Source organism: Gigantopelta aegis, chromosome 9 (assembly GCF_016097555.1).
Source record: "Gigantopelta aegis isolate Gae_Host chromosome 9, Gae_host_genome, whole genome shotgun sequence".
Taxonomy (NCBI): domain Eukaryota; kingdom Metazoa; phylum Mollusca; class Gastropoda; order Neomphalida; family Peltospiridae; genus Gigantopelta; species Gigantopelta aegis.
Window position 1 is genome coordinate 37,777,686 of NC_054707.1, and position 25,593 is coordinate 37,803,278.

The window sequence follows — 25,593 nt, forward strand, 5'->3', positions numbered from 1 at the left end:
TCTGGAATTATTCCTATTCAAAGAGTCCAGGTTTTCCGGTTTCTGTTGTTATTTTCAGTTTTTTGTTGAAGAAAAAAAAAATCGAGCATGGTCCATTTCTCAATCCAACTTTTGAAAATTAGACACAGATATTTTTTAGGCACATGTGTAGAGCGTCGCTTTTGATCGGGAGACTCAAGATGGTTTCTTTGGCGAAAGCAGTTAAGGGTAGCAGCCCAGAAATGTGAAAAAAACAAAACGCTGCAACGTTTTTCGGCCAAGTACAAAGCTTTCTCCTTCGTCGATGAGTCCCGGCACGGCAAAAACTATGCATTTTGCAAAATCTGCCGATGCGACATCAATATTTCATATGGAGGCCGGAACGATATCATGGCACACGTAAAAACAGTTATGCAAACACCGAAAATCAGCTCATGCTTCTCAGGGACTTCAAACTACAGCACCATCAAAGCCAGCCATACAGGTATATTCATAGATGAAGATTTGAAGGTGGGGTGGGGTGGGTATTACTCAGGCTATTAAAGTCGACGACAGATGTTTATGGACCTTCATTTGCAGCAGTGGACAGTGTGTGTATGTTGTACAGTGACATTGGTACAAAGGGACAGTTCAACTATCTTTGTTTTCATGAATCATACACTAGGCCTTACTGTGATGTTGGATGATTGATACTTTGACAGTAAAGCCGTCTACAATTTTGATGCAGCGCCCTCAATAGTTTAAGAAGTAGCAGGCTACAACAGTGATGATAGTGGGGGGTCTGGGGGCCCTCCCCGAGAAACATTTGAAAAATCGAACCTCTGAGATGCATTCTCATGGCCTCTAATCGCGTTTCAAGACAAATAAACAACTATTTTTGCACCTTGTTTGGATCCTTTTTGTAGGAGACTTTATTAAAGAAGAGAACACTTTTTTTTTACCAACAACGAAAAGTAGGCGGCGGCAAAAGCTGTTTCAGGCGGCGATTTGCCGCCGGAGACCGGGTACTTTTGAGGGCTCTGTTGATGTGTTATAATATGTTATATAAGATGAAATTATCGGGTGAACCTTAACTCAGGCATGCATTTAAAGCCGAAAATACCGCTCGATATCGATATTGGTATTGTGTCAATACTGAATACCTTACCGATACAAAGGTAAATTACCCCCAAAATACTGATATCGATACCAAACCTCAAATTTCAATACCGCTCAGCTCTAGGTTTTTTTCTTTTTGCTTGTACAATTTTGCAATTCTTTCGTGTTGCTAACATGGCCAGCTTCCACAGTGCTAATATTACCAAATGGCAATTTTGTGGTTGGTAAGGCACAATATTTCATGCAAACGGTCATTCTGTGGTTGCACAAATTTAAAGTAATAAATTCATTATATTCTATAAAGGTTTCTGGACTTGTTCAGTGCATTTGTAGTCGGAACTGAAACATACTACATGTATCTCATAGCAAAATCAGTTAGCTAGTACATTTAAAATGTCTATATGTAGTGCAGGACCAGAGTTCAAGTGTGTTAGGATTAAATAACGTACCGTAAAAACTCCAGTAAAAACACCCCCCCCCCCCCCATTTTCTGCTGTTATTGCCATCTCATGTGTGAGGATGCTATAAAACATACAGTAACCCTAACCCTTGTATAAAGGGATGGGGGGAGGGGGGGGCGTAGCCCAGTGGCAAAGCGTTCGCTTGATGCACAGTCGGTCTAGGATCGATCTCCTTCAGTGGACCCATTGGGCTACATGTATTTCTCGTTCCAGCCAGTGCACCACTAAGGTCTCTTAGGCTCTGTTAAACAACAAAGCATCCTCTTTGCAAGTATTTTAGCATTGCACTGCGAGATCGCAAAGTTGTGAGAGTTTAGTGAATTAGGCTCCAGTTGTACAAAATAGGTATATAAAAAAAAAAAAAAAAACATTCTTCTCTTATCCTTTTTTACAACTACAAATCTGACTGGTGCCTTTTTAGTGGAGTTCAGTATAAAATTCACGTAACCGAACTATCGAGTATGTAGATAAAGAAATAAATCATGTGAACAGACTTACAGTTACCAAAGATTTTGAAATACTGAACCGACTTGTTAACCCATCCCTTCTGTCACAGTTACATATTTTTTTCTTGTCTGTTTATTTTCAGGATAATGCCAGTACAGCATACAAACAAGTCTGGTTTGAAAACGCCCAAAGTCTCCGACACAAGTACCAGTACGCTCATGACTTCGGGCTCAAAGGTTTGGGACTTCTCTTTTCAACTTAACCTGACCTCAAACCAATGGCATTTTCCTGTATAAAAGTAGACTGGTCCGAGCATCCCAACAGCCAATGCCCAGGACAGGCGTGAGCTATAACAGCTTGCTCTGAATGTGCATGTTAAACACTGTGACCTGACCTGAGCCATTGGGATGGCTTAAAATCTTCCAATGAGTCCTCTACTGCCTGTTTAGGTCACATCACTGAAGATTTCTGCATGCTCATTCGCTCTTACATTTACCATAGTTTGACACCCAATAGCCAATGTATTTTTCGTGTCGGGGTGTCATCAAACATTCATTCATTCATTCATTCATTCATTCATTCGCTGTTATGGTCCGAACATCTTCAATACTGTCATATACATGTAAATCTAAACCATCGTCCAAGTTTCCGACATTGTGTTGAGGCGGGGAGTGGTGGTGGTGAAGATGAGGGGAGCTATACATGTAGTTCAGTAGTAGAGAGTTACAGCAAAGCCACATCATATGAGTGCATCATATGAGAACAGACGATTGACACGATAAAGATTACGATTTCATCGGTTGTGGTGCAATCATTTGTTGTTGTAGTTATTCTCATATGAGGCATTCTTTATCATCTGGCGTTGTCTTTAGTATGAATAACAAAGTATCAATGTGTCTTTGAATGGATTTGATAGTCATAATAATGGAAATATTAATATGCCACATCTTTACATTACAATGCCATACAAGAATTTATCCAGGTGTTTTGTGGGTCCGAACAAAGGCTCCTTCCCAAATGAAATTGGCAATGAAAATTCACAATTTCAGGTCTCTGAGAATTAAAAATCTGCATCCAGAAATACATCCATGTAACCCATTTTGTTTTTGCTTAACCCATTATATCCATGTAAATGGTACACAAAATTTTGCATGAACCAAAAATAGGTTACACAAAATTCGATTTGTGCGACCGTTCTCACAAATTTCAGAGGCCTGCAATTTCTTTTTAAAATTCCCAATATATATATATATATTTAATCAACCCCTGCAGTTGCCCACGGCAATCGGCAATGCTGTGGAGTTGTTATATCTCCACAGCACTTTTTGTTTTGCCTTACCTGGACTACATGTATATTCAGGGTTTTTTTTTCCATGGCAAGTTTTTTTTCCATGGACATTTTCTTAATTGCAGGGATTGTTTAATTATGTCTGTTCTAATAAATTACTTTAACAGTGGTGTACTGCAGTATTCAGTGGCCTGAAAAAAAATATCCCAAGTATGATTTTCTAGGGCTAAGTTTAACAATCCCTTGAGACATGGGACCCTGTAAAAAATCCTGGATTAATCCCTGCTATATTGTTTCGTAACTTGTTCAAAGGTTACCAGACGCTATACTTACTTCAGCGCCTAGGTGATCTGATCTAAATGGTTAATTAATTATTAAAAATAAACGAGGCTATGGCTTGAATAGATTTTTAACATTAAACCATGTAGAGCCATGTGTCATGAAATATGTTTTGTCTTGACATTTGTGTTCTTTTCTAGGTGTGGGTATCTACACTGCCGAGGATTTATCGCAGACCCTCTCATCTAGGGTGGAAGGCTTCAATGGAGGCATGTGGAACTGGATATTACACGGCATTATTCAGCAGCAAGTAACTCAGCCACCTCCCACCAAGTACCATTCAGGTAAGACATCATACTGAAAATCAAATGTGTTTTTGTTATTGTTTTTGGGGTGTTTTACTTAAGTTAATCCATGATTATTTGAAATTAGAAATTAATATAAAGAATGGAATTTGACAACCTCCATACAGTTTAATTTAACGTAAATTTTCACATTGTATGAATTATCATTTTATGCATATACTTATCATTGTTTGACACCCAATAACTGATATTTCTTTTGTTTTGTGCTGGGGTATCACTAAACATTCATTCACCTTCTAGTGGTACAAATCTCTTTGATACGACTCATGATATTTTGATCTGCAATTATTTGGAGTTATGATTATTACTACCTTTCAAGGCTGTTTACAATTGATCACATGATTGATGGGGAGGGAGGTAAAAAACACTATAGCAGACACGGCATCAACTATAGCACATACATAGAGGATACTCCCCGAGTGTCTTGTGATGTCATAATTTATCAGCACGAGTTGATAAAAGTATGAAATCTGAGGCTAATTGCTGAGGATTTTTATACTTCTATCAACGAATGCTGATGAATTATGATATCACAAGGGGGGTATTCTTTTTATCATCCATTATCATTCTTTTCATTTGCAACAATTGTAAACAATGTCAGTAATGTGGGTTGAATGTCACTATATTTGGCAGCGGTAGACTCGTTAACTAGCAGAACAACAGTGGTGTGATGTCAATAATGATAATTTTAGCAATCCCTTGAGACATGGAACCCTGGCAAAAAATCCTGAAACACAGTTACATTACAAAAGAAGCGATATCTCCTAGGAGAATATCGCAGGAGATACAGCAAATTATAGTGCCAGCGATATCTCCTACAAAAGCTTTTAATGGATAATAAAAGTGTAAACATTAAAGTTTCGCATTTACCTCCATTTCTCACAAACTCAAATCTGTGAGTGTCCTTCTAAATGTATTTTAAAAACAATTTGAAATTTGTGAAATTAACATTTTAATAGATTTTTGTTTAAAGTTTAATTTTTTTTTTTTTTAAATTACATTGTATTGTTGGGGTTTTCTTTATATGCATTGGGATGAACATTTATGAATTCAGTTATCAGCATCACTGAATAGGTTTACTGTAGATGAAACAATTAATTCCATGACATTATTAAATCCCACCGGACTAAAGTTTTTATTTAAACCATTTATGCAGAGAAAAAGAGATGCTGCAGATTGATCAGTCCTAAAATTAACAATACAGGTATCTCCCATCCTCTATACGATAAAGGTTCGTAGCGGTCTTTAAATTCCTTGAAAGTCTGAATTTGAAAACATTATTTTTAGGTCTTTGAAAGTCTTTGCATTGTAATAAAAGTCTTTAAAAGTCTTTAAATTCTCACAAATCATAGCCAAAGCAATGATGATATCTTTTACAGCCTCATGCATTTGATATTTTCCAGTTACAAGGTTTAATCTGTCATGATGCATGTAAAAAAGCTAAACAGTTTGCTATGGACAGCAACATAAACGACCTGATTTGGTATTTTTATCGCATTCTATTGTCGATGACCACTGTGTAAAAGGTCTTTGAAAGTCTTTGAAAATGGCAGGTAAAAGTCTTTGAAAGTCTTTGAATTTGTTTGGTCTTTAAGGCTATGAACCCTGGATAAGTACTGAAACAACCTTTACAACATTGAGTAGAAATAGTTAGTTGCAAGTGATCACTTGGGCAAGTTTTGACAAACCATTCATGCATTCATTCTGTCCTCCTTTCTTTTTGTTTGTGTTTGTCTTGTATATTATTATTGTAGAAAGGTGGGATATAGGTAAATTACTTTTCCAATGGTGGCATAATCTTTCTGGTATCTCACACTCAGTGAAACTTGGTTTATAGTTGCACCTGTCGATGTTCATCACAGTGCACCAAATTTAATTCCAAAGAATTCTTGTTCAGTCAACCATGTTAAATATTAGTTGTAAAACATAGGAAGTTATAATATAACCCCTAATTATGTGCAGTACATTAATAAATATATTGTTTAAAAAAGAAAAATGGTCCAGAATGTGTGGTTGTCCGATTTTAAAAATCTTTAATGTGAAACATTTCCCTCTTCCAGACACTGTTGCTGGTATTGCCATTGGCTGCATGATTCTTGGCATTGTTCTTGGGATTGTCTTCATGGTTATCTTGTTCCGAGTTCGTGCCAAGAAGAAGATTGACAGACCATTCCGGAAAGACGCCATGGATGAGTACCATGATGATGAAGATCTGAATTTGTGATGGATGCGTGTTAAACAAGGATGGAATAACGACATAATTGTTAAGAATTTTATACACTTGTTTATTGGTTGAATCTGTGCTAAAGTTATTTTAACACGGCAGGTCCAAGTTAGGTTGTTGATTGTAATTTAATAGCTTTCAGAAATCTGGCTATTAATGACATAGAAATTTTAAAAGAAAGTAAAAAGCATATTAATGTTTTGTGTGTTTTAATTTAATAGCTTTCAAAATTTAGCTATTGATATAATTTTGAAAAGAATGAAAACACCAGAATAATATTGTCAATTTTAATTTAATAGCTTTCAAAATCTAGCTATTGACATAATTTTGAAAAGAAAGAAAACACCAGAATTTTAATTTAATAGCTTTCAGAAACCTAGCTATTAATGACAGAAATTTTAAAAGAAAGTATAACGCATATTAATGTTGTGTGTTTTATTTTAATAGCTTTCAAAATGTAGCTATTGACAAAAAAAAAAACCCCAAACAGATTAATATTGTCAATTTTAATTCAATAGCTTTAAAAAATCTAGCTATTAATGGCAAAAATATCTTAAAAGAAAAGTCATATTAGTAGTTAATTTTGGTAAACTGTCGGAATATTGCAGATACGTTTACTTCTCTTCGTCTTAATTAAACATGGTATCTCCTCAAAATATTGTGTATTCACTAATTTCTCATATCATAATTGAACAAAGATTTGTTTTGTTTTTTTAACACAACACAAATTCCAAATACTCTACACATTTTACTAGTTTAAAACTAGGAGTTATGATTTCATCCAGTCCAACTGTTTAATTAAAAAAAAAAAAAAATTAAATATGGCATTACCACCTCGCCAAAAATTATTTCATTATTCTTAAATGATATAAAATTGCATTTACTCAGATTTGATAAAAACAAATCATTGAAAAGTAAGAAGCACACTAAATATGAAATGGTTTGTAGCAACAAAAAATTTCTTCACCTGAATATAATTTATATTGAATTGTAGTTTTGGTGGGGTTTTTCTCCAAGAATGGACAATCTACTTCATCACTTAAGTTATCAACGAATTTAAATACTTGTATATATATTCTCAACTCGGTTAAGGAACAGTAGATATTTTTGGCATTTTTCATTAGACATATATATAGTACAACATAAAAAAAACCCACCGCATACACCATTGTTTTATGTGTGACTGGTCAAAATGTAATCAAACAATCTTTAGAAATGAGCTGTGATAAAATCTTAGTAAAAAAAAAAATAATACTAGCAAAAAGTGACCAAAAAGTCCTACTGTTGTTATTTAATTTTGTTGAGTGTACATTATGAATTTATTTTTCAATAGTAATTACATTGGTGCTTGTTAGATTATGTTGAAATAGTTTTGAGCCAAACTTACTTTCCTTAGATTGCCTTAATCAGAGATGAATAAACATTCCGATGATTTTGAAATTTTGATACCATCCGAAAAATTTCCAGTTTTGAAAAACAATTTTGTAAAAGCTCACAGCAAAACCCTACTTTTCAAAACTTAGCAAAGATCTTTTGCTACAGTAATTTTCATCTCTGATTAATAATATGTATACTTCAACATACATGTACATCGAATCAGTCACTATATTGGTAAAACATGTGTTTTTCTCTTAATCTCCTTTTGTGAAATATCTTTTCACTTGAATTTATAGACATAAGTATCTTTCTAACAAAGTTTAATAACACTGGTTCAACTATCATTGCTTGCTATTGCTAACATGACCATGAAATTAAAGTATTTTGCTCTTTCACATTATTAATTTGTTCGTATGTATATCTGGATTTTTAAATAGGGCATGCTTTTTGGTTTTAAAAATTCATCACAAGCTCATTTTGATACATTGGATTCGGAAAGTGTCTATTCGCACTTTGTACCCTTCTTTGTATAAGTCACCCAGTTTGGGCAGGCATGAATTTCTATCATCAATTTATTGTACTGTTTACAAAACCAGATAATTTGACAATATGTTTTTATAATAAATATTAAAATCACTTTTCTAAATGTTAGCTTAAATGCTACATGTAGCTATATATCTTTTGTATCATTAGTGAAGATAACGATTCCATCCAGATACATGTATGTAATGTAAACAGTATATTTTTGTAATCAGTTTAGTAATTTACACGATAAAAAAAAAATCATGTACATACAACAGTGGTAAATGTTATTAATTATAATAGTACAATAGAATAAATGTATAATGTTTTAGTTTTGAATATGTATAAATGTACACATTGAAAATGACATAATTTACAATTTTGGCTTAAAATGGTGAGAGAAAACAAAAAAAACTTTGTTAAGTTAATCAGAAGCTGAATTAGTTATGACTAACATTGATATATCTGGATGAAAACATATTATAAAATATGCAACAAGACCATGTTTTGTTGCAGTTTTCTACATAATATATATTTCTATTGGCTTTTTTTGTGTATGTGTGTATATATAATATTTAAGTGGTTTGCAGTCAACAATTGTTTGGGTGGTTTTTTTTTTAGATATATACACTTTAGTGCATTGTTATACATTTATATATATTTTAAAATGTGAAATTGCACACATTACATTCCATAATTGTCAGGTATTATTCAGAAAATTATTTTTGTCCAAGTTTTTGAGAACCCATTCATTGTGAATGTATTAATATTTAATATAATGTTGTATGTATGAATATTAAGTATTTACTCTGTGTATTTATACAGAACATTCACCCTTTGATATGTGTTTTGTTGATTATATCAGATCTAACGGTCACAATTTTGTGTCTGATTCAAGAATTCATAATAAAGAAAAATTGGCTTTGTTTTAGTTTCACCATTGCAGTGGCCCATATAACAAATATCACTGTGCTATGTTAACATCAGCAACTACCTGTAAGTGCAGTAAGTTATTTGTAGTATCAGCAAGTAAACCCTCTAATTTACTGGCAGTATAACGGGGCTTCTAGATTATGGTAGCCCCACTCCCATGGCTAGTGATATTCAATTTTGGGCTAGTAAAGAACTACTATTGCCATGCCCGATGGCTAGTGAATTTTTTGTGTCGAATGTTGTAGTTAAGTCTGTTTTGTAAATATAAATATCCTGACCTCACCCCAACCCCCAATGTTAGTATTCTTAAGCGTTATTCCCCTCTTTAGGTGACATATCTGATTATTACTATTATTTAGTAAAATTGTTTTAACTTAAAAGTAAAGTAGGGCTAGTGGATTTTTAATCGTGGCTAGTAAATTTTTAAAATCACTGATCCCATGGCTAGTGGATTTTACAAACATTTTAGAAGCCCTGGTATCAGAAAGCAAACTATGGGGTGTACAACAGTAACAGTTCAAACATATGAATATCTGTTTTAAAAAGGATAGAGACTAAGTGACATGGTCAGATACAGATTGGTAGTACTTTGGCCATCAGAACAATTTGTTTGAGATTTTATTGATTTTATGAATAAGGTGCGAGTCCCATGGTTGCTTGAGGCAACTGGTCCATGCCCATTTGTCCAATCTACTACTGAAGTAAAATCCAACTACTGTTAAAAGATCAAGCTACTGAGCCCCCATTTTCCACTTCCATGTTGCCTTTAAATTCTTTTTTGTGATTATGACAATAATTTTTCAAACAAAACAAAATAATGTAAGTTGGCTGCACACACAAGAATAAATGTTTATGGCAACTGTTATTTTATTTTATATTCATTTTACTGCTTTTTGCATCTAATTGGAATTTTTTACCTTTTTTTTTTCTTCTTCTTCTTTTTTTTTACCCTTATACATGCTTGAGATGGTATTGTGGCTTAACAGTTTTTACCTTTTTGGTTCCTGCTTGTGCAGTTGAATTACCCAAATAATCAAAACAAACTTAACCAGAAGTTGGTAACTTATATTTATATACTGAAATTATGCTCAATATACAAACCAATATATGAACATGTATGTCACAGGGTTTAAATTAACACAATTGTGCTTTAGTTACAATGTATTTTAAGCAGATTACTGGTATAATACATAGTAAATACTCAGAGCTTTATTTTATAGTTTCTCAATAAATATACTGTTAGTAAATGTGAAATAAAAATAACAAGTATATTTGATTTGGTTTTATAACCATTTTTTTTTCCAGAGTTGTCCTTCAACTTAGGCTATACAACAATTTGGGTTTTTTTACTCTTTTTTTTTTTTTTCTCAATGTATATGTTAATTGAAGAAAAATGGCATGACACATGAATTTAGTTTTTTAAAATTATACACATATTCATATACCTGTATGCAGATACATTTGAAAGCATTTGAACGCATAAAAGTCTTCATGAGTCTTATACCACCGAACAGATTTCAAGAACAGAATTTGAAATTGTGTAGTTTATAGTACATTCATAGTCTTTGCAGTCATGCAGTAGACCTAACTATTTAGTAAAATAGTTTAAAAATGTAGTGTTTCTATTTGTTGCTAATGTGAGTACTTTCATAAATTTGCAGTTAAAATGTATTGTTTGTGGTTAGACTAGGGTTTTGGGGAGTTTTATTTTAATTTTGTTTTAACATATATTGTACCTGTGTTGAATGTTATTGAATTTGATGCTAAAAATGTTTGCACCCCTGCTGGATCAGAATTTTGCAGTAAATAACCACAGAACTAGTTTCAAAATATGTAGTGTGTACTTCACATATTTCTAGATCTGGTAGTTTAATGTTCGTGCCGTGCTGTTTGAAATATATGTTAGAAAGTATAGTTATATGGATGATGTTGTTTATTTTGTTGTGTATTTGTAGTTAAATTTGCTTCTAGAATCAGTTGGAAGGAAGGACACTTAACTTAAAAAGAGACACAACCAGGGTTTCAGCCAGAGTATGAAGGGTAAAATTACATACCCTAAATACTTGGAAATTAATGGATACATTTTCATAATGTTTTGAAAAATTACAGTAAGAGAACTACTGTTTAAAATGTTTTAAAGTACATGAAATAAAGTCCAAGGTCCAAGGTTTTCAACCTCGTAACCACCTAGTACTAGCACAAATGGTCAGGAGGGTGTTATTGTGTACCCTAAATACTTGGAAATTAATGAATACATTTTCAAAAAATTACATCAAGCAAACTGCTGTTTAAATTTAGTTTTAAAGTCCATGAAATGTAGTCCAATTTGAAGTGTTCAACCTCATAACCACCTAGTAATGGCACAAATGGTCTGTTTTGTTTTTATTGCATACCCTCAAATTATTTTCTGGCAGAAAGCGTGACACTATTCTATTATCATATTGTAATTATTATATTAGAACACCCAGCCCTAAAAATTCAGATGATATTGCGGTGGCAATTTAATTAATATTAACAAACTGAAAGTAAACACCCAATAATTATTTTTTAAATGCAGTCGCGATAAGTTTTGAGACTGCTCTTTGTAGCAGCATTGCTGATTACCATCACAGATTTCAAGAGCTGAACACCAGAATATAATTTGTCCATAGTGAAAGTATTGGACTTAACTTATCAAGCTGTTCAGCAACTCTCTTGTAAATGGATAGCAGAAGGAAATGGTAGTATTCCTTTCTCAGCTTCTCAAAATATCAAGTGAAGTTTTTATCAAACCAGATGATGTCTTCTGGTAGAATTCAGTGTGATGTAAAGTTATGTTCTATGAAAAACTTAACTCCCACTGAATGATGCAAGTGTGATGTGATTTATTATTTTTTTGTAAAATCAATCTGCACCGAGTGCCGTGACGTAAAAGTACAGGTTTTTGAAAGGACATAACTTGTAAATGGTGTCACAGGCAATTCGTTGCAGATGTAGGAGCAGGAATGAATGCATGTACTTAATTGTGTGAACATTTTTCAGATTGATACGTTATTGTATAGTCTGAATTTCTGTTTGTGATGTGTTAGTGATATTTTTAGTTTTAATTTCTTGTTATTTTTGAACATTTTGTTTACTAGCTGCTATGTTTTTGTTTTTTATTAGTATGCAAGTTAATTGTTTAGCTAGTCTTGCATTTGTACATGTACATATTAGGAATTATTAAAGACTTTAAGTTCTTGATTATAGAAAAGCTAGCTAGCTTTCTTTTTTCCCCTCAATTCCAAGGAGCTGTTATTATCTGTTTATATTAATTTCAACTTATTTACATTAAAAACATAATATGCAAAAATGTTTTAATAACAAGACTTCTGGGTTTTTTAAATTATTTTTATTGTACGTCAGGAGAGGGAAATAAGGATTATATTTTGAATTATATCTGGATTATATTTTGAATTATATCTGTTGTAATTATTTCAACATTAGTGCCTTAATAATTTTGCTTAAAATGTTTAGTAATGTGCATCTTGTCCAAACCTCGGCTCACTTGGAATCCACATAAGCTAAATATTTCTTTGGAATAACTCTCTGGCTATTGATTTTGTGAAGCGTTATAACAATATATATATATATATATATATATATATATGCATACAAAGTGCTATCAAGTTTAATATGTGCTGTACTCCGATTTTTTTCTTTGTTATGTGCAGATGTCTACATGTAAAGAACTTAATTTTAAGAAATAAGAAAAACAACACTTTTTATTTTAAATATTTATTTCTGGAATATAATTGAACAAAAGAGATGGGTTTTTTTTTAGTCTAAAAGATTAAATTAGCTGGAAAATTTACACTGTGTTCCTGTAATCATATGAAATTATACATTTTTAGTGAAGTAAGTAAACCATGTAGTATGAATATATTAACAGCCTGTAGTTACATTTTGTGTACATTTGAAAATATAGAACAACACATGAGAGTTAAAGTTACATCGGATCAAAAAGAAACAAAAATACTTGAACAATAATTATGTATTGCTTTGTTTTTTTGTTTATGACAATGAACATCATTCCATGTTATGTGTCCAGCTTTTGTTATTTTCGGATTTATTTACTTATTAATAAAATTATTAATTTGATTTGGAACTTTATACTCTTTTTGACATTAATAAAGGTGATTTGTGTGACTCTAGTTGAGTCTTGGTTTTCCTTTCATCCCATGCAGGAGGCAGGACGTACATGTAGCTGAGTAGTGAAGACCATTTCTCTTTCCAGCCAGTGCTCCACAACTGGTGTAACAAAGGCTGTGGGATGGTGCATATAAAAGATCCCTTGCTGCTAATCAAAAAAGAGTAGCCCATGAAGTGGCGACAGTGGGATTCCTCTCTCAATATCCGTGTGGTCCTTAACCATATGTCTGACACCATATAACTGTAAATAAAATGTGTTGAGTGTATATCTTTCCTTCCTTACCAGTAGTGAATGATGTTCGGTCGGTCTAGGATCAATCGTCAGTGGGCCAATTTGGTTACCTTTCATTCCAGCTAGTGCTGTACAATGGATGTAACATCCTGTTTGTGAGATGGCACATATAAAGGATCTCTTGCTAATTGAAAATGAGTGGCTTATTGCATGGCGACAGTGGGTTTTCTCTCATTATCTATGATCCATAACTCTTTATGTCCGACGCCATATAACAGTAGTTAAAATGAGCCGAGTGCATCGTCAAATACAAAATTTCTTCCTTCATCCCTTGCAGTTCAGTGTGTCTTTGAATTGTATATTTTACATCTCTCTCAAAGTACATGTACTAAGCAATATACCCTACTATGCTTTTGTATTATACTATATTAACATGATATGACTGTACAAATAACACTCTTAAACAGGAAAAGTTTATTTTTTTTATAGGAAGAAAGAAAATGTTTTATTTAACAATGCACTCCACACATTTTATTTACGGTTATATGGCGTCGGACATATAGTTAAGGACCACACAGATATTGAAAGAGAAAACCTGCTGTCGCCACTTAATTCACTACTATTTTTCGACTGGCAGCAAGGAATCTTTTATATGCACCATCCCACAGACAGGATAGCACATACCACGACCTTTGAAATACCAGTCGTGGTGCACTGGCTGGAACGAGAAATAGCCCAATGGGCCTACCGATGGGGATCGATCCCAGACCGACAGCACATCAAGCGAACATTTTAAAACTGGGCTACATCCTGCCCCCCCCCCCCCCCCCCCTCCTTTTTATTTTATAGGTGAATTTTTTTTTTTTTTTTATTGTCAGTACACAGTTTACACTGTCTGAAGGAAATTACACTACCAATGACATGTTGCACTGACGGGTGTCGGCATAACTGCAGTCTGTAACGATCGGTTCCTTCTAGTCTACTTCAAACTTGCAACTGCTTTGATGCATTTTGTAATTTTTTATTTATAAAAGGCAATTGTTATAAGTGGTTCCTTCCCATTATTTGTATACGGTATACATGTATAGTAATGGTAGTACTAAACCAAATAACTTGTATGTATATCATCGGCCCAATTAGTGTATATCATCGGCCCAATTAGTATATGTTAACTTCAGTGGACAGTTTGTGGCTGGTCTAGCTCGGCCAAACCGAGCAAAAAAAATAGCCGCTCGACGGGTTTATGCACTTCACTGTAAATCAAATAGTTGACGAATATCAGCAAAACGTTCACTGGCTGATGTCAAAGTCATGGTGCACCACAATATGTCTTTTAAAATGATTTCCAGAAAATGTTTAATATTACCATGTGATGGCATAAATATCAAACTGGCCTAATTCACAAATGTCTCTTAGGCTCTGCTAGACAACAAAGCATCCTCTTTGCAAGTCTTTTACCATTGCGCAAAGTTGCAAGAGTTTAGTACATTAGGCCCCAGGTGTGTAACAAATCCAAAACTACCACAACACAACTCTAGGTTCTATAGTGAGCACGTGCTGCCTCAGTCTAGCTTAATTCCTAGCAGTGTTGATATCAACAGAGCTGGAGACTGGACAAGAAGAGTTGTATCATAACTGGATGACAAACACACAATAAATTTTCATCTTCAAACATTTCTCTTGAGATGATATAACAATATTCCCAAATAGAAGCAGACTAAAAATATAAAAACAATATGATCAAAAAAAAATTTATTCTACAAATTAATATAATTAATATTGTGTGAATATATCTACTGACCATGTTTGATCAAGGTGCTATCTTGTGGCAGCACACCCACTATTACTTTGTTGCGTGTTAATCAGCAACTTTAATAAACCTTCAGCATATTCGGTTTCCTCCTGAAAAAGGAAAATAAACCAGGTTTATAAATAAAACATTGGGATGTCCAAGAGAATAACCTATGATGTCCAAAAGTGTGACATAACAGGTTATTCCTGTGGACCCTTCATATATAAAACACATCCATTTCAGCTGGTTCTATTAAAATTGTGCAGGTAGTGTATATGCTGTTTGACTTTCTGTAGATTCATAAAGAAATGGAACTGGAGTGAGTCACATGAATTAAGTCATTGAAATAACCATATTGTGTATACATATGTGTATGCTTAGATAAAGTTTGTTTTTATTTAACGATGCCACTAGAGCACATTGATTTTTTATCTTATCATCGGCTATTGGACATCAAACATAATGGTCATTCTGACACTGTTTTTTAGAGGAAACCCGCTGTTGCCACATAGGCTACTCTTTTACAACAGGCAGCAAGGGATCTTTATTTGTGCTTCCCATAGGCAGGATAGCACAAACCATGGCCTTTGTTGAACCAGTTATGGATCACTGGTTGGTGCAAGTGGTTTACACTTACCACTGAGCCTTGCGGAGCACTTACTCAGGGTTTAGAGTCTGTATCTGGATTAAAAATCCCTGGGATCCAAACCCAGTAACTACCAGCCTGTAGACCGATGGCCTAACCATGACGCCACCGAGGCCAGTATATGCTTAGATAATGCTGGCTAAAGGTTAACAAGTTACTTTTTTCATTATATACTACGGTAAACAAAAACCCATACATTAAAGGGAACACTTGGTACTACAGACCAAACTTAATTCACTATTAGCATCATAATGTCAGTATAAAATACAAAAAGTGATATGGGACTGAATGTCAATAACACAGTTGACTTTCTGACAGAATGTAGGTGTTGTGTTGCAGTCATTCTTTATTGTTGGTGTTGTTGGTGTGTTCCCTTATTTATTTCCATCAGTACTGTAATCTAGCTGTAACTCAACTATATAATAACAAAATACCATTAATGTGACGACTATGAACGGTTTGAATAAAAGTATGTTTTGGTACAATTAAAATGTGTGTGTTTTCAGGCAATATTTTGTTGTGCCATTTAATAGGCCAACAGCTATGAGGACTGTGTCTTTAACCCGACTCAGTTATTGATGATATCGGTTGAAGACAGCCCATGCATTTGGCACACGATTTACATGGCTAGCTTGTACACCAGAGTTATATCACTTCACATCCCATCCAAAACATCTCTAATAATAAAACTAGTAACTATGTAGTGAAAAGTGGGTTGTTTCTTTCTAAGTGACTTGAAAACCAAAACCCTAAAATTACATATAGAATTATTTTAAAGAGTTAAAGAGGAATGTAACTTTGGTATTTCACACCCATTATTATATGAATATTTGCTACCTTCAGTGAAACGTTTAGGTGCATAGGTTAAATAGTGTTAAAATAGGTTAAAAATTGTAAGTAACAAAGCTAAGTAACCCCTCTCCTCAAAAAAAAAAAAAGGAAAAAGAAAAGAAAAAGGAGAAGATAACCCTACTGAATAAGGAACTGTCTAAAAAGTAATTTTAATATTTCATACTCATTTACAATATGGATATTTGCCACATTCTCTGAAAATTGTAAGCACACAGATCAAATATATTTACATCAATTATCAAATATGGTAGGCCTACAGGTAAAAAGTTTTAAATCTTTAAAAAACCCAAAAAACTCTGGGCAATCTCATACTAAAAATAACAGTCTCAGAAGGTTTAAACCAAATATAAATAAATGTGGTCAAACACCTAACAGACGACTTCATTCTACTGACTTGCATTATGTGCAAATACCCTGCCACTAGACTGGAATGACCTTAGTACCTGGAACTCTGGAACATTGGCTATTTCTTCTATTCTCCGTGTTAACAGATCCACGAGGTTTAGGTGTGGTTTCTGTGCCTCCTGCAGTGCCCGGTCATGGTTGGTGACGATTGTTAGTAATGCACCCATCACGTGTTCGTGTGTTGCCGTGTGTTCCTCAGACAGATGACCCACCAGCTGGTCAATCATCCCAATATCACATAGTATATCTACAAACAAACAGAACCTGGAATTAATGGATGGATGGATGGACGGTGACAATCGTTAGTAACGCACCCATCGCATGCTCGTGTTTTGCTGTGTGTTCCTCAGACAGGTGACCCACGAGCTAGTCTATCATCCCAATATCACATAGTATATCTACAAACAAATAGATCCTCGAATTAATGGATGGATGGTGACAATCATTAGTAATGCACTCATCACATGCTCGTATGTTGCTGTGTGTTCCTCAGACAGGTGACCCACGAGCTAGTCTATCATCCCAATATCACATAGTATATCTACAAACAAATAGATCCTCGAATTAATGGATGGATGGTGACAATCATTAGTAATTGCTCGTGTGTTGCCGTGTGTTCCTCAGACAGGTGACCCACGAGCTAGTCTATCATCCCATTATCACATAGTATATCTACAAACAAATAGATCCTCGAATTAATGGATGGATGGATGGATTGAAGGATAAATAAACGAATGAATGGATGGATGCTTGTCCAATGAAGTACATGAATATGAAATATTAGTATTCCTATTACATGCAGTATAAAAGTTCAAAAGTTGTTCAAAAAGAAGCAAAACAGAAAATACTAGATTATGTTAATATAAATTATGTTAAATTGATCATCAATATCCTGAATATCCTTTATTAGCCCTGTTTTTTTTTACACTCTGCCCCTTGCCTGTCTGCTTACAGGTTGATCATATACTTGTTCTAAGCAGTGACCTTTTTTACACTCTGCCCCTTGCCTGTCTGCTTACAGGTTGATCATATACTTGTTCTAAGCAGTGACCTTTTTTACACTCTGCCCCTTGCCTGTCTGCTTACAGGTTGATCATATACTTGTTCTAAGCAGTGACCTTTTTTACACTCTGCCCCTTGCCTGTCTGCTTACAGGTTGATCATATACTTGTTCTAAGCAGTGACCTTTTTTACACTCTGCCCCTTGCCTGTCTGCTTACAGGTTGATCATATACTTGTTCTAAGCAGTGACCTTTTTTACACTCTGCCCCTTGCCTGTCTGCTTACAGGTTGATCATATACTTGTTCTAAGCAGTGACCTTTTTTACACTCTGCCCCTTGCCTGTCTGCTTACAGGTTGATCATATACTTGTTCTAAGCAGTGACCTTTTTTACACTCTGCCCCTTGCCTGTCTGCTTACAGGTTGATCATATACTTGTTCTAAGCAGTGACCTTTTTTACACTCTGCCCCTTGCCTGTCTGCTTACAGGTTGATCATATACTTGTTCTAAGCAGTGACCTTTTTTACACTCTGCCCCTTGCCTGTCTGCTTACAGGTTGATCATATACTTGTTCTAAGCAGTGACCTTTTTTACACTCTGCCCCTTGCCTGTCTGCTTACAGGTTGATCATATACTTGTTCTAAGCAGTGACCTTTTTTACACTCTGCCCCTTGCCTGTCTGCTTACAGGTTGATCATATACTTGTTCTAAGCAGTGACCTTTTTTACACTCTGCCCCTTGCCTGTCTGCTTACAGGTTGATCATATACTTGTTCTAAGCAGTGACCTTTTTTACACTCTGCCCCTTGCCTGTCTGCTTACAGGTTGATCATATACTTGTTCTAAGCAGTGACCTTTTTTACACTCTGCCCCTTGCCTGTCTGCTTACAGGTTGATCATATACTTGTTCTAAGCAGTGACCTTTTTTACACTCTGCCCCTTGCCTGTCTGCTTACAGGTTGATCATATACTTGTTCTAAGCAGTGACCTTTTTTACACTCTGCCCCTTGCCTGTCTGCTTACAGGACCTTTTTTACACTCTGCCCCTTGCCTGTCTGCTTACAGGACCTTGATCATATACTTGTTCTAAGCAGTGACCTTTTTTACACTCTGCCCCTTGCCTGTCTGCTTACAGGTTGATCATATACTTGTTCTAAGCAGTGACCTTTTTTACACTCTGCCCCTTGCCTGTCTGCTTACAGGTTGATCATATACTTGTTCTAAGCAGTGACCTTTTTTACACTCTGCCCCTTGCCTGTCTGCTTACAGGTTGATCATATACTTGTTCTAAGCAGTGACCTTTTTTACACTCTGCCCCTTGCCTGTCTGCTTACAGGTTGATCATATACTTGTTCTAAGCAGTGACCTTTTTTACACTCTGCCCCTTGCCTGTCTGCTTACAGGTTGATCATATACTTGTTCTAAGCAGTGACCTTTTTTCTGTCTCCTAACAATAATAGGAAGAAAATGGTTTATTTAACGACGCACTCAACACATTTTATTTACGGTTATATGGCGTCAGACATATGGTTACGGACCACACAGATATTGAGAGGAAACCTGCTGTCGGCACTTCATGGGCTACTCTTTTTGATTACCGTATATCTTCGCCTATAAGTCGAATTTTTTTCACCCAAAAATTATTTTATAACTTGGGGGGTCGACTTATAGGAGGGTAAAAAAATTTCACCAAAAAATATTACTGTTTTGGGGATTATTTTACAAGTTTTATTGTTGAAGTATGCCATGTATTTATACTCAAATATGTTAATTTGACACATTTATTTTTTATAACCTATTGTTTTTGGCATTAGAACGGTTTTGGTTATGCGAAAAGGCGTGCGATCTCTCACATGCCAAGACAACAGTCCACTTAGTTAAATTAACAGTCATCACTAATAGTAAAAATGTAAACAATACTAACTACCTGTTGACGGAGTTTATTTTGAAATCTGGTCACTGGCATTAATGGTTGTTCAAACAATGTTTTGTCGGTGATTAACTTCATGAATATTACTGAGCGTTCCCTTAAAATAGACTGATCTCTGCAGTTCACTAGAGCAATAGGGACACACATCATTTGGTACAAAAACCAGTGTACTTTCCAGAGTTATCCTCCTTACATGTATTAATATGGCGGCAAAATGTGATACTTTCAGTTTTATCGTAGTGATCTGTTGTCAGTGTTTATAAATAAAGTTGTTGTCTGTGCACAAAACCATCTGTATAGTACCATACAGTAACAGTCAAACAGCTTTCACTCTCTACTAAGGGAATATTTTGTTTTGATGCTATGTAATAATGATAGTTTGATTGGAATAGTCTGATTATATTGCGATGTACAAAACGTGAAAACCGAAGTTTGTAAAATAATTTTCTTTTGTTCAAATATTGTACATTATTGTTCTCATGTGCTGAAAATAAGAAATATTTCAATATTTATAAGTTGTTTTTCATGGGTCGACTTATAAACGGGTCAATAAAAAAAATAAGTTTTCAGGGCTTGAAATTAGGGACTCGACTTATAGCCGAGATCGACTTACAGGCGAAGATATACGGTAGCAGCAAGGGATCTATTATATGTACCATCCCACAGACAGGGCAGTACATACCACAGCCTTTGATATATCAGTCGTGATGCACTTGCTGGAACGAGAAATATCCCAATGGGCCCACCGACGGGAATTGATCAAAAAACTACTGTGCATCGAGCGAGTGCTTTACTACTAGGCTGCGTCCCACCCCCACCCCCACCCCCAACAATAATTGGGGCGGGTCATAGCCCAGTGGTAAAGCGCTCGCCTGATGTATGGTCGATCTAGGATCAATATCTGGCAGTAGACCACTGGGATATTTTTTGTTCCAGCCAATGCACCATAACTAGTAATTCAAAGGCTGTGGTATGTGATATCCTGTCTGTGGGAAACTGCATATAATACAAATGCAGATCCCTTGCTGTTATCAAGCAGGTAAAACCTACATGACAGCAGTAGTTTTTCTGCCATATTGTTGTTTAAAATATGCTGAGATGTCATTTAACAAGAATTCCTTTTGTTGCCCTCAACATTTGCTCGGAACTACTTTGGCAACTTAAAACACTTTTTGCACAACATTTTTGAAGGGTATAAAATTAAGCAACTGTAAATAATTTTTGCTGTTAGTGTATCAATTTGGAATTGTAAACAAACTACTGTAGTATACAATTGATTAATGACCTTTAAGCACTGGTTGGTCAATGCACATGTGACACAAAAAAAATGCAGCCTTGATTACGAGTTTCTCGACATCACTTTGCATTGCTCTCATAAGCACCGAGAAACCATCACAGTCTGTAAAGACTTTTTGTGCATCTTGTGAATCGCGACACAAACCTGCAATGATAAAACAATTATTTTAAAACATTTTTAGGTTAAAACAAATTAATTTAAATAAAAATAAATAATGAATATACTGACAAAACATTTATTGGACACACTATAATTGTCTGCTTATCTGTTGTATTTTTGTTTGTACAAATTTTGAAGTAGCTCAAATCAGATTTCACTTTCCAATATGTGGTTTAAATAATATTTATTCAAATATTACAATGTGATTGGTCAACAGGTTTAGCCTAGATTAAGACCTCTCCCTATATTTTACAAGTGGATACATTACAATATTTCATATGTAAATTAAAACAATATTAGGAAGTAAAATCCTGTTTGAGCTACAAAAACCATTACAACAGCAGCTACATGTACGCTTCTAAAAAATGTTTATGCATCGCTAGTGCAAGTCTCTTTTTGCATAACAGATTTTTCATTCTCACAAAAGTTTTAGGACATAAGCTAAAATAATTTTACACAGTTATCTGGTCATGTTAGTTTCTATTCTTTATTTAGAACTATCATTTATCAATGGAATCGATCGATCTGAAAATTTCAGGGTTTTACAAATGCACTTGCCCTTGGTCTTGGCTAGTGATATTTTGGTCTGGGCCAGTGGAAATTATCACAGTGAAGAATAACTCACATGATACAGCATACAGTGCCTTAACGCGAACAGTGCTATTTTCGTCCTTGTCAAGTAACTCCAGTAACAAGGGCAACAGGTTAGCACTAAGGACAGCGTTCTGACAGTACGGGTTGTTCTGAACGAGAACAGCAATCAGTTCAGCTCCTAGCGATCTCAGCTCAGCTTCTTCATGGTGCAAGACAATCGGAAATATCTGAAATCCATTGATCTTGTGAAAATCTGCAATGGGGTCATTGCACATATAATTAGCAAGCATTATGTTTGTAATGTGTTGAGGCCATTTTTATAAAACAGTTTTTACTGTACCTGACCCATTAAAGGTTAACTTAAAGGGACATTCCTGAGTTTGCTGCACTGTAAGATGTTTCTGACTAATAAAATATTTCTACAATTAAACTTCCATATTAAATATAATTTTTTGTTTAGAATATCAGTGTCTGTATATTCAATGTGTTTCTGGTTGTCTTAATATTTGTAAGCAGCCCAAACTGGATTTTGTCTGCAAATAATTTCGTATGTATGAAAAAACATATTTTAGGAAATAAAATGAAATTTAACCTACTACAAACATTAGAACGATCAGAAACATTTTTAATACACAGCCACTAATATTTTATGCAGAAAAATATGTTTGATATTTAATTACAATCGTTAAAAGGTCTGTTAGTCTGATAACATCTTAAACAATGCAGCAAACTCAGGAATGTCTCTTTAATTATACATTTATTAATTATGAGTTATACAGTTAAAATAAATGTGTGTAATTATCATAATTTACCATTGTTTCACACCCAATAGTTGATGTCTTTTTCATGCTGGAGTGCCATTAAACATTAAGTTCATTTTTTATTTTTTTTACAGCCTAATTCTTACACAAAACAATGTTGGGAATCGGAATAAAAATAAAATTAAAATACCAGGAAATCCCAATGTCACATAATATACATGTACTTGTTTTTTTTAAAATAATTAATACTCCCTATGCAACATTACTTAACCTGTTAACACTACTTTCATCTAGTGACAACAGTTATTTGAAGTTTTATTTAACATGTGCAGTAATAAACTGATGGTATTGGGAACAATACAAAAAATTACCTTTTTCAAAATTATTTTTATTCTAAATCAAGGAAATTCATGTTGGTAGGCCCGTAAAACATAGAATAAAAAATGTGTGGCCTCAGAATTAAAATCTTAACACAGTGTAATAATGAAGATGCAAAATATTTGGAATACCAGTCCTAAAAAATATCATATTTACCCATAGATATATATATACACACACACAACTCAACAATTGCAAGGTTCATTGATGATCTTGAACATATTTCTTTCCACCTTTCCTTACTAGTACAACTTTATTTAATATGAATGGCCAAATATCAAAATATGTTTTTTTTAAATCTTACCAATAGCAAAGTCTATCTTGTCGCAGCAATCAATGAGTTCCTCCAAAGCTTGTGTCTGTCGTTCAATGAAATCATCGTCTGATCCTTTTGTTTTAATAACATCGATGCAGGCTTGCATTTGCTGTATGTGATCAGAAGATAGGCCCTTCAAGGCTTCTTGTAACCATTCCTTTCTCTGAGAACAGAACAGGAGACAATCAGACACTTATTTTACAGTGTTTATTAACAGGCAGAAAGCAGTGACTTTTGATGGCTAAGGCTGTTTTCACTGCTGCCTACTTTGCATTCTTACAAAATTATACATCTCACTGTACTCAATAGATATAGCTTCCCACATTTCTCAAACAGTTCCAAACTTTAAAAAAATAATGAACTCCCTGTTATTTTTATTTCTATAGATGTTGTTAACCATTGAAGTGACAGACCATAGCTTTTAAACACCACGACACATTTTTACTATTAAAGCCGTTTTTTGTCATTTAAATTAAAAGTACTTACATTTTACTATTTAGAATGTTAATTTTTGTACACCTGAAGTGGCTCTGGTCACCCAGGTTTTTGCAATACCCTAAAATACATTCTTTTCATAATTCTAAAAACACATGTTCGTCTGAAAAATAATTGTTTTTGAGACAAGCTCTAGTTCTTTTTCGACGGTATTTCCCCATTTAAACATCACAGACTTTAGCTTCTTTCTGCTATAACCGTATCCAATGTTTTGCAGGTTTGTAGATGAACTAAACTTGGTGCCCCATTTTCATGGGCTGAAACTAGGATCTACACCTTTAAGACCATGTCAGTTTGATGAAACTGTTACTGGGGTAATGTCTGTGTAATATATAATACTGAAAGACTGATGTGTATGTAACTTAGTATCATATTCAAATGAGATGTGATGGGTCAGGCAACCTTGGTGATCTTTTAGTTAAGTCACCGACTTTTAAGGCTGATGAAGTCCTGGGTTTGTTTCCAGGTCGAGTTTTTTTCCACAGCCGTCAGGCATCGTGAGAATAACGTTTTACTAGCCCGACAATAAAAAGCACTAGCCATCAAGCTACTGTATTCTAGAAGCCCTGCTTAAGCACAATTTAACCTGGACAATAATGTGTAAAATTCATGATCTTAGATTGGGCGCGAACAACAAGGAATTTATATATGCACACAGTACCCACCCACCACCCAGTTTACAGAATTTATTTTGATGCTTGGTGAAAGGTTTGGGACAGCACAGCCGAAAATGTTCAACCCCTGCAATTGCCCACGGCAATCAGCAATTCCGTGGAGTGTTTGATTCTCCACAGCACATATTTTGTTGTGGCCTATATTAAATAAAAATTTCACTGCTTTTTTTTGCCGTGGACATTTTCTTAATTGCAGGGGTTGAATGTTACATGTATGTGCTACTGAATTAGTGAAAATGTAGTTATTTACTTCTGGATCTAATACATGCTCATTGCTGCCTGGATGTGAGGAACTTGACTGGTTTTGTCCAGCCCCTGCACAGTAGGCCAGTAAGCTCATCATGTCCTTGGGTGGTCGAGGATTTTTATCTTCATCTCCACCTGAAGCCATTGTGTGCAATGTTTCTGAAAGAGTAAACAAATGAATGAAAAGCAATGCTTAATAAATAAAAATATGTTTATTGATTTTTACCTGATTTTGAAGAGCATTCTTGCTAATAACAGGTGAAAAATTTTCATCACCTCGTGGACATTTTAGGTAATACATGTCACTGATATATATACAATAATAAAAATATATACCGGTCACTGAATGAGTGGATCTATTTTAGGATTCTGCCGGAAATGTTAAAAGTTAAAGTTAGTTTCAATATGTTTAATGACACCACTAGAGCACAATGATTCCATCTGAAATGTAAAAAGTATGTAATATACATGTATGCAAATATTTTGGGATTCTAACTCATAATCTTATGGCTTCCATCCCCAAATCTGGGATACCCGCATACTGAGTTGACAGTAGCCTGAGTACTCTATCATTTGGGAGCTAGACAGACATTTAGACGGTTATGATAGCTCTCTCAACTACAACACTGGTCAAAGATTATTCTATAGTGAAAACATGGAATGGTTGACTAC

General features: G+C 34.6%; 2 protein-coding genes across 6 annotated transcripts in view; one reads left to right on the forward strand and one right to left on the reverse strand.

Moving 5' to 3' along the window:
- LOC121381562 (di-N-acetylchitobiase-like) overlaps positions 1 to 6,141 on the forward strand; it is a 40,284-nt gene extending 34,143 nt beyond the window's left edge. The window contains exons 7-9 of the mRNA XM_041510893.1: positions 2,128 to 2,221; positions 3,753 to 3,896; positions 5,978 to 6,141. Of these exons, the coding sequence (XP_041366827.1) occupies positions 2,128 to 2,221; positions 3,753 to 3,896; positions 5,978 to 6,141 (402 nt within the window). The remainder of the gene's footprint in view (positions 1 to 2,127; positions 2,222 to 3,752; positions 3,897 to 5,977) is intronic.
- LOC121380690 (hsp70-binding protein 1-like) overlaps positions 3,667 to 25,593 on the reverse strand; it is a 30,397-nt gene continuing 8,470 nt past the window's right edge. For 2 of the 5 annotated variants that reach the window (XM_041509637.1, XM_041509636.1), the window contains exons 2-7: positions 24,926 to 25,080; positions 23,495 to 23,669; positions 22,083 to 22,304; positions 21,287 to 21,442; positions 17,109 to 17,317; positions 15,113 to 15,277 (exon numbers count right to left, since the gene is read on the reverse strand). In XM_041509637.1, the coding sequence (XP_041365571.1) occupies positions 15,194 to 15,277; positions 17,109 to 17,317; positions 21,287 to 21,442; positions 22,083 to 22,304; positions 23,495 to 23,669; positions 24,926 to 25,066 (987 nt within the window). In that variant the 5' untranslated portion in view covers positions 25,067 to 25,080 and the 3' untranslated portion in view covers positions 15,113 to 15,193. Of the gene's footprint in view, positions 3,910 to 5,999; positions 6,130 to 13,326; positions 13,385 to 15,112; positions 15,278 to 17,108; positions 17,318 to 21,286; positions 21,443 to 22,082; positions 22,305 to 23,494; positions 23,670 to 24,925; positions 25,081 to 25,593 lie in introns of those variants that run through there. The other 3 variants (XM_041509638.1, XM_041509640.1, XM_041509639.1) reach the window with 3 other exon arrangements.